The 10,521-nt window shown below is 38.9% G+C and overlaps 1 protein-coding gene across 1 annotated transcript in view; it reads left to right on the forward strand.

Annotated features, from left to right (window-relative positions):
- The window catches only part of LOC127526656 (uncharacterized), a gene marked incomplete at its 5' end in the record, with an annotated part of 189,661 nt that extends 185,586 nt beyond the window's left edge, over positions 1–4,075 (forward strand). Inside the window, 1 exon segment of the mRNA XM_051922604.1 lies at positions 3,887–4,075. Coding sequence (XP_051778564.1) covers positions 3,887–4,075 — 189 coding nt within the window.
- Between the last annotated feature and the right edge of the window lie 6,446 nt (positions 4,076–10,521).

Below are 10,521 nucleotides of genomic sequence, written 5' to 3' on the forward strand. Positions count from 1 at the left end.
TTATGTGGGTGTGGCAGAGCGCGTGCTCCTAACCTCTCTCTCACTCTATTGTACCTACGTGACCACACGGTAATACCTGAACTATTCTGAAGCAACGTTTGCACTGACTTGTGTTTTTTGTATCTCACACACTCATTAACCTTTATCGTAAGAGCACCCCTTATCTACGAGGGAGCATTTGATCAGATTTTTCGGGTTTCAAGACCCGACTTATACATGAGTATATACAGTATACATTTAGTTTTAATCAGGTCATTTTCTACTGACATTTTAACGTGGAAAGTGCAATGGTGCAGAGTGACTTCCTATTATGCAGCTCCATAAGATCAGATTTGATTGTTATCCTTGTCCGGGTCAGTACCAAGCTTCTGTGTTCTCACCATGTGTACGTCGGCTGTGTGCACGTAACTGCAGAAATTTCCTGTTTAGCAACTGGATATTAGAAGTGTGTCATTAAGCACTCTCAATTACCTACATGCGTTGTGGAGTAAATTACATCTGCCCAGTGTAGGCTAACAGGGAAATAAACAGGTCTATTAAATGACAGTTCTTTGCAGGACTCAATCATGCACACATACAAAAGCAGAAAAGACATTCAGCAAGGGAGCTGCAGGCAAACCAGGAGCAGGAACCTATAAACAAAGCATTCATTTACTTTTAATCCAGTAATTTACCATAGATAATATTTTGAAACAGGGTGACCTAGTGGTGCAGTTTCTAGCGTTCTTACCTCAGAGTTTCAGGGAATCAGGCTTAATTCTTTGCCTGTGTTGTAGTTGGTTTTGTTTGCATAATGGGTTGAATGTGTCCAGTGAGCTTTTCTAAGACTGATTCCTGCTATGGGCCCCATACTACATACATTATTATTACATATTTGCCAGAGCTTTTTGTGAGCAGTTTCTTATATGCTTGCAATTTGTAGAATAAGGCATGGGAAGGTGTACTATAACACTTCAGGCGCACATGTAACAGTAAGGCGCTAATGATGCAGAATATTTTTAAAATGTTAATTGCATATTGCTTATGGTTTGTATGATTTGAGATGTTGCTATAGCAGATGTACAGTACACAACGTAAATCTGCTTGTAGAAATGCACCATATACATGGTGAAACTTCCATCTATATAGTATGTCTTGTAATTACTGCTCTTACTGTAGCCCAGTTTAAATAGTGACTTCAACAGTCTTTCAAAAATTAACCTAACTACAATTCCATGAGCTTAATAGACTTTCCAAATGTGTAGAGGCAGCATCAGCAAATATCAAAAAATATGGTGTTCCTCCTGCTCACAAAGGAAATCACACAATTGGAAATGTAAGGGTTTTTAAAACTAAATAATCGTTTTTCTTAAACTTATTGCAGGTTAATGTACAAAGTGACAACAGGACATACCATTGATTTGATTTTTGCTTTTTTTGATTTAGAAAATTGAGCTCTGTCACAGGCAGTAAAATTGTATGCTTCATGCATTCAATTATATCAAGATGACCGCAAGATGAATGATATGCAATTTGCTAACTGTAAAGAAAACTGTATTTTAGACTTTCAGAACAGTGTCTGTGTTAACGTTTTTGGTGAGTAAAACCAAATTAATAAAATTGTTATTCGCTGAAAAACTGAAATGAAATAAAAACAAAAAAAAAATGGAAAGATAAGCTAAATAAAATCTAAAGCTAAAAAATGTTGAAAACATAAAACTAAATAAAAAATCTTTAAAACACTACTTAAAAGCATTAAAAATAAGAAATTTATACACTGCAATTCTGCAATTTTTTTCTTCCATAGGAAGTAAAATTTGTCTAGTAACACAATGTGTACATTTAAAAAATATATTTTAATTGAGTTGCTTTGTAGACACCGTTATCTGCTTTGAAGATGTCACCTATGGTAAGTAGCAGTAATTCTCTATTTTATTCAAATTCTGCACCCCTCTCCCACACTTTCTACAAGCAAAGGTCATACTCGCTGCCTGAAGACTACCCTTCACACCACTACATCTTTTTGGTACCTACTTCCCAACTATCCATTCATTAGATAGAGTTTCTTTCAACACCTTTACCATACTTGGTATACAATTACTCAACACTTTCATGCTTCCTGCACCTTCACCTTTGTCATTCTTTCATTTACTTTGAAGCCTTTCATTTCCAAACCAGCTTTTCATTTCAGTATCTACCCATCAGCACAAGATCATCCCATCAGCACAAGTATCTTGCCATCAGCACAAGATCATCAGCATACAAGAGTTCCCATGATTCTCTGGTTACCATCTCCATCACTATCACATAAAACAGCAGACTCAGTATGGATCAATGGTGCTGTCTCTCCTTCACCTCAAAAGCTCAATCCATTATCTCTCTATCCACATCTGCTGTCCAGAACAGTGTTCGTGTTTCCTTATACATCGACACCACAACAAATACTAATAATTCTAAACTCACACCTAAATTTGTCAAAGACTACCTCAGTAGCACTTCTACAGACATAAAGTTGTACACATGCTTTTTCCTTTACCTGATGCTTTTCCTGCATTTTCCTGACAACTAAGATGACAACAAACAAAATTGCTTTTCTTCAATTTTTTCAATGATCCTTTTCCATAGTGTTCTGCCAACTACCTTCATTACCTGCTCAAAAACCTTGATCACTCAGTCCGACCCACATTCCAGTTGGTAACACTTTCTTTTGTATGCAAGAATGAGAACATTACTATTCCAGTCTTTCCTTCACACACAAGCATGTGGCACATGTATTTAAACCATTCAACTCCAGGGCACTGTGCTGCCTTCAACATTTCTGATGACACCTCGGTCGGGCCCACTGCTTTACTACGTATCTTAATCTTTTTCACTGAATTTGGCACCTCCTTTCTTCAAAATGTACAGCTCAGTCCTTCTGCTTCCTCACAATGAACATCATTATTCTATTCCTTCTCCTCATTCAGCAACCTCTCAATTTACTTCTTCTAGGTTTCCTAAATCTTATTAAAATCAATGAAGATTTCCCCTTAAGCTTATTTCAAGCAATTCAGACCTCCTACAACTGCATCTACTACACCCTGTCTTTCTTTTGTCATCTCCTTTGTGATCTGGAATACATTCCTCTTTCCTTCCTCCTCATGAAGATCCCTTGCAAACTACTATCACCTCTTTTCCCTGCAGCTACGATAGTGACACTTCTTGGCTTCCTTATTGGTTGCTGTGTCACCTTTTGCTAGGTTTATTGCAATTATTATATAATTCTATGTTAACTAATGTTGTCTTATTTTAATTTCTTATTTTGTCTTTTATTTTTCTTCTCTTCATTATGTAAAGCACTTTGAGCTACTTTTTGTATGAAAATGTGCTATATAAATAAATGTTGTTGTTGTTGTAATTTCCTAATCTCAGTTATTTTATCTGGCTGTGACCATTTTACATCATTTTGGATTTACAATTTTACATTTAAATGTTACAGCCCCAATTTCTGTCTGCACCTTCGGTGCTTCTGCTTCTTCCAGCAAAGGCAGAAAGTGGAAGAGAGAGGGAAAGAGTATGAGCAAGTAAGCGCACATCCAGAGGGTAAGAATGGAAGGAAGAAAAGGCATTCTACAAGCAGGAGAACGCATGCGGCATAGCTGAAACCACATTTTCAAAGTTTAAACATCAGCCAGCTACACCTTCATACTCTGCATAATATACTGTATTTCAGCCATGCACCTTAGCTGTTGTTCAGTGAGCTGCAAAGATGTTCATCAATAAGGAAACTTCAGCCTTTTGTGTTGGTGGCTTGTCCATGTGAAATCCATGATCAGTCTTTCATTATATGCCAACAATGGTGTTTGTGGATCTTTCAGCACACTCAGTAGTAGCATTGCTAGAATTTGCCGTTTTCTCTTGCTGTTAGGGTGTTACTAACATTTTCATGGCTGACATCAAGTTCTGGCATCTTTTGAAATTTTGCATGTTTCCTGGTGGTCTGACCCTGCAATATTCCTGGCTGGAGGAGGTTAAACCAAGAAGCAGTCTGTGTGAGAAGAATTCCTGGGTGGATGACAAGAGGTGTATGCAGAACCTGATGTACTACATGCAGTAGAGTAGCCAATAAGACAGGTGCCAGGAAGTCTAAGGATTCACATACAGGAGTGAAGATTGTGATAAGTTGGCCACATGTTGGCAGGTCTGTGACAGAGCGCAGCATGTGTTTCGCTCCATTGTGGATTTATGTCCCAATATATTTATTCTCCTGTAGTGAGAGATACTTTTCGCATAACAGTCTGAGTGAGAAGATCTGCTCAATTGTACCGCGTCCTGACCTGAATCCGGCTTGCTCCTCTGCCGTTTCAATGTTTGCATTATAGAGGCCTCTACCGTATTCGTACCATCGCTTAAGAATGTCGATGTCCTTGGTAAGCAGGTTGCCATCCTTGTCTCTGATGTTGTTGCACCTTTCATTCAGCTTGACTCCTTTCTTGAGCGTTTTGACCTTTTGAAAGAGAGTGCGCATATCGTTTTTTCGGCTTGCTTCCTCTGTCTCACAGCACTGTCTGTTAAACCAATCCTCTCGGCACTCCTCAACCTTTTTGTCTATGATGATCCTGAGCTGTTAGTATAGTTGTTTCAAATTCTCGTCCTGTGGGTTATTGTTCTTCATTGCCTTCACAGCTCGTCGTTGGTCAGACAGGTCGAGCACTTCGTCACTGATCCATGGGGCCTTTCTGTATCTCTTAAGGCCAATTACCTCCTCCGCTGTTCTCTTAATCGTGTCGTTGACGGCCTCCAGTGCTTCATCCACGTTCGTTTCTTCAACTAGACCGCTAAGCGCTTCAAAACGATTTTTTAGTTCAATCTTATAACTTTCTTTGACTTCGGGTATTTGTAGTCGTTCGATATCCACCTTCTTTGTGACCGTTCTTTTTTGGATGTTGAATCTTAACTTGAAGTTGCCCATCACGAGGTTATGATCGTTGTGCACATTCGGCACTATTGCGCTTGGGAAGCTGCGTGTGTTATGGGCACAGCTACGCCATCTCTGATCGATCATGATGTAGTCGATCATCTGCTGGGTTCGATCTCCAGGTGAGCTCCATGTCCATTTTCTTGATGGCTTATGGTTGAACCAGGTGTTCATGATGTTCAGTTTGTTGAGCCTGCAAAATTGGAGAAGTCTTTCCCCTCTTTCGTTCATTGAGCCGTAGCCAAAGTGTCCCAGCACGCCTTTCCATGTGTCGTGATCGATACCGACTTGTGCGTTGAAGTCGCCCATTATAATCTTGACATCCCTTCTTGGCGCCTTATCGATGACTGTATCTCTCACTACAGGATAAAGAGCTTTACTTGATTTTCATCGACTTCAAGAAAGCATTCGACCGAGTGTGGCACCAAGGCCTCTGGAAAGTACTACATCACTACGGCATACACCCAAAGCTGATCAGTCTGATGGAGAACCTGTACAAGCGAACGCAGAGCGCCATAAGAGTCGGAAGAGATGTGACAGAGTGGTTCCAACTAGCAATCAAAGTACGCCAAGGCTGCATATTGTCACCGGGTCTCTTCAACATCTATCTAGAGCACATCATGCGGGAGGCACTCAACGGACTAGAAAGCAAAGGAGCATGCGTGAATGGCCGAACGATTAACAACCTTCGTTTTGCTGACGACATCGGTCTTATAACTGAACTTCGCAGTCACGCACAACTCCTACTAAATAAGGTGGAAAGCGTCAGTTCAAGATACGGACAAGAGATAAGCGACACCAAGACAATATGGATGCTGCTGAGCTCGAAGCCAGAGCAAGAAACGAAGAATAGAGTTGAAGAGGGCATGTTGCTCAGAGGAAAGAAACTGCAGAATGAAGACAGTTTTAAGTATTTAGGATCGACCTTAACCATAACGTGTGACAGCTCGAAAGACATCAGAACGAGAACAGCCATAGCCTTAAGTTCAATGAGTGACCTGGACAGTATCTGGAAGAACAAGAACATCAACAAGATAACCAAGATGAGACTATACAACTCGCTTATAGTACCGATTGCCTTGTACGGATGCGAAACGTGGACTCTTAGAAGTGCTGAAGAAAGACAACTGCTCGTGTTCGAGATGGCAGTGCTCAGAAAGATACTTGGAGTACGCATCATAGACAAGATGAGAAACGAAGACATCAGGAAGGCCCTCAACCAGACAGAAACGATAAGACAACATAAGTGGCTAGGTCATGTACCCCAGATGGACAAGAACAGGATTGCTAACATCACACTACATGGAAGAGTGGATGGAACCAACAAGAGAGGGTGCCCAAGAATGACATGGGTGTCGGCAGCACTCTCAAGATATGACATGGGACTGCAAGATGTAACGCGGACGGCCCAAGACAGAGATCTGTGGCGTTTGATGTCTCCTCATGCTTGAGCCCACGTCGACGTGTAATTACAACACTGAGATATGGCGAAGAAGAAGAAGAAGAATATTTATTCTAATTTTCAGTGTCAATAAATGCCTCTTCTTCATCAGGTTTAAGTACATTATTATAATATCACTATACATCCTCTAGTTGTAATGGCAAAAAAAAAACTTTAATTGTAATTATAACAATTGTCAACAAAATTTTTACAGTCACAACTAGCCTACCTTCCACATTTGTTTTCTTCAACTTCTTATAGAATCGCTACTTTTCCTCAATTCCCAGTCCTACCTCAGCATTTACTACCATGTTTCCTTATGTCTCAGTAGGTCCTTTGTCTGACTGCAGACTTCTGCCGACAACTTCATTTTATCTTCCACACCTTCATCTTTGGTAAATACTTCCTCTTACTTTTTTCATGCCTCTCACTAAAAGGTCTTTAACAAACAAGTTTTCTCCAGGAATCACCTTACACAATATAACACAATCAACTTTCATAACCACAAATTGTCTGTCATATTCCTTTCACAACCAGATTCATGTTACCAACTTGTTTTCCTCCTAATTAAACAGAGTATTGCACACCGCTGTTTCCATTACACCACCAAAATCCGGAATCTGTTCAAACTCAGCAGTCCACCCAGCCTATGCTAGTATTGGAGCTAAGCCTCCATGGACTTCCTCCAACACGTCCTTTCAAGTCGCCACCTATTACAATTGTTACGAAACAGATGGAAAATAATTTTTGGTGCTTTGTGTTAAATTTTATTTTAGGGTTATTCAGCAGTTTGGAGGGTTTTAGGACAACACCTGTATAGTTCTTTTTAAAATTTACTATTTATAAATACTAGCCGTCCCCCATGGCTTCGCCCGTGTAGAAGTGAAACAGGACAGCGAGGAGGGCCCTGCCTGGCTCCCTACTCCTGACACCACGCTTCCCTCTCCCCTTGGCCCACAGCCTTTGTCTTGGATTAGCTCCTACAAGCAAACTATGATTCTTAGCGTGATGAGAGAAGTCACAAAATCAGTCCGTTAAGTAGTTCTCTCATTCGCTAGCTAAATGGATGTAAGATACGCCTCGAGGCTGGAGTGTGAGTGAGGAGGGCCCTGGCCCCCTCCCTTCAGCCTGCTGCGTCTCTCTTGGATTCGCGTAAGTAAATCGGCACTGCAAGTGAACTTTGATACTTTGATAGCGCGATGAGAGAGGTCGCAAAATCAACCAGAATATTCATCCAAATTATAGAAAAAAACCCGATCTAAATACAGACAGACAGACAGACGTTGGATTTTAGATATATATTGAAATAGGTTAAACCTTGTTATCATTATCTTTTTATTTTACTGCAATGCCCTTTTATGTTATCATGGGCACCGCCATTTTGTGGTCCCATTGCTACAATGTAAGGCTGCTATGGGCATATCCTGGGGGCCATGTTTTGTGAAGCTGGCACAACATGCTCATTGTTGTTAGAAGTTTCCAGTGCATTTACCTCTTGTAGCGTTTTTTGGTTTAAGAATTACAGCGAACATTTTGTAAATACGAGTTTTGCTTTGGAGTTTGGTGTTGTTTTCTCCAACTTTTGGTTAAGACTTTTGCTACTTTCAATATTTCAGTTCATCTCCAGGTGGTTTTTTGGCATCATTTTTTTTTTGTAGCAGAGAAGTTTGGTTTAAAAAAGCTGGTGGACTCTGCCAATGCTGTGACACAGCTGATTACTGTTAGCTTTTCCATGTGGCTTTTTTTTCCTCCATGGCAGTTTAAAAATAAATGCTTACTACTCCTGGATGATCAACAGGATCCAAAAACAGCATACCCTGCACTTAAAACATTGTCTACAACTTTAAATTGCGCTCATGTGTCAGGTGACAACTCACAAGCTCAAATGATTTTAACATTGCCTAATCTAAAAGGAACAGTGTTCTTTATTGACAGCAATAATTCTACATTTTAGCAATTTGTGTTCCCATTTGACTTTAATATAATTGAAGCATTCATATAAAATACTACACTTTGCAAAGAAAAATGAAAAGGAGGTCCCTCTTTTACTATTAATGCTTCTCCTACACATCATTTCCGAGTCCTTCAGACAGGTCTTATCCAACATGTCACCTAGTTTTCATATATATAAAGAACCTCCTTCACTACAAGGGGCCACAAAGACTCACCAAGCTTAGCATATCTCTTCAAAAATAACATTTGGTGAGCTACACAGACACGCACACACACACCCCTTTATACCACTCATAGTAGGCAGGATGGAATATGGGCTCAGCGCAATAAGATGCATGTGTGAGGTACAGGAGTTAGTGTACACAGACTGTATAGTTTTGTTCAGAAAGCACTAGCAACATATGCAGGGTTAATTGGTTCCTATAGGTACAGTATATGCCTAATATACTGTACATTTATTTCCATGAAAACCGTTCTGGTGCTATATAAGGTTAGTCCAGGCCAGGCTTCCAGTTTTTTCTAATGTTCCAAAACAAGAAGTAAACACTGCCAAATCTTTTCATTTTGGAAACATGCTCAAGTGAAAATGAGTAAGAAGGGAAAAAATGCTTCACAATTAATTAAATGTGGCTGGAAAACTGAATCTCTAGTCATTTGTTAAAGCTATTTTTATGTTTTTCTAGGAAAATATTTTTGCTGTATATACAGTACTTTGAGCATTTTTATTTTTTTAAAGAGAAATCATAATTTTGAAAAGGTATCATCCTGGATTTGCAGCTTTAAATGAAACTCTCATTTCTATTGAATCCTCTTTCTGAGATATATTACATTTTTTACTTACAGTACACACCAAGACAGCCAAGCTGATGGGCACACAGACAACAAGCATGTGGGTCAAAGGCAGTAGTGTTCTCAACTCAATCATGTTTCACAATGAGATGAGATCTCTCTGAGCCACAGCAGAATTCCACTGTATTGCTGTTCAGTCAACTTCAAGTACTCCTTATACAACTATGATAATACATTGATAATGAAAACTGTATAATGACATGAAAAAGGGATTTTCTTCTTTTACTAGCTGCAGTATTCTTGCTATTCATAAACATATTGCCAAAATGTAATAAAAAAGCATTCCCAGCTCTTCCGATAGTTTACAACACATTTAAAATTGACCTCAGTCTGGCAGAGCCCTGGGAGCTTTCTTCTGCTTTCTTTTCTTTTTGTCTTTTTTCATTTTTTCCCCAGAAGCTTTTTTTTTTGGTAGTTTTTTTGTTGTTTTCTTAGACAAGGCTAAAAAAAAACAGGACCAGTTAAAGCCCATTGAGGCATTCCTTGTGTGATTTTGGGCTATACAAGAAATAAAGTACTGTTATTGTTGTTTGATCTGTATCCATCTTCTTTTTCCACTTGGTTTCCTCTTGTATACATATATAAATGAATATATGTTTTTCATCTCTTACTGAATATTTTAAAAAAATTGCAATATGTTAAATGCAGTTTATATTGCACATTACATCATTTTGATGTGATCCATACTAAATAGTTGTTTCAAATAGTCAATGAAGTTACATGAAAAAGTATTTCTTATTAAAAAACACAAAATTCTAAATTCTGAAGGTTGTAAATGTGTCTTTGTCTTTTAACATATTCAGTATTATTCTAACAAAAATTAAACTAAAGAAATTGATGGTAATTGTATATAATATCTTTCTGTTGCATACTACATCATCCAAAACCACATTAAAAAAACATGACTTAAAATTTAAGTTTAAAATTTGAAAAGTTCTCTGTTGATTCCTGGAGGATGGCCGTACTGAATCAGAATGAAGCAAGCCCACCGTGTACAGTATTAGATTTGACTAATATTGAAGTGGCGCTCTGGACTCTGTGGCATCATATTCCAAATAAACTTACAGGACTGTTTTTGAACATTGTAAAATGAATTGACCTTGACACCAAAAAGAGGTTTAGGACAGCCACCCATCTACTTGAATAAGGCTGCAATAATGGAGCTTTGACAACACAGAAGTGTACAGATTGAGTACAAAACAGAAACTGAGTAAAAATGGAAGATGACTGGTTTTTAAAACAGGTTGGTGGAAATGATATCATCTGGAGCCAGAATCGGAAGTGATATTCTGGGAGGTAGAACTAGAAGTGACATCATTGAGATGAAAATGGAAGTGACTTC

The sequence above is a fragment of the Erpetoichthys calabaricus genome, chromosome 2 (assembly GCF_900747795.2).
Source record: "Erpetoichthys calabaricus chromosome 2, fErpCal1.3, whole genome shotgun sequence".
Taxonomy (NCBI): Eukaryota; Metazoa; Chordata; class Cladistia; order Polypteriformes; family Polypteridae; genus Erpetoichthys; species Erpetoichthys calabaricus.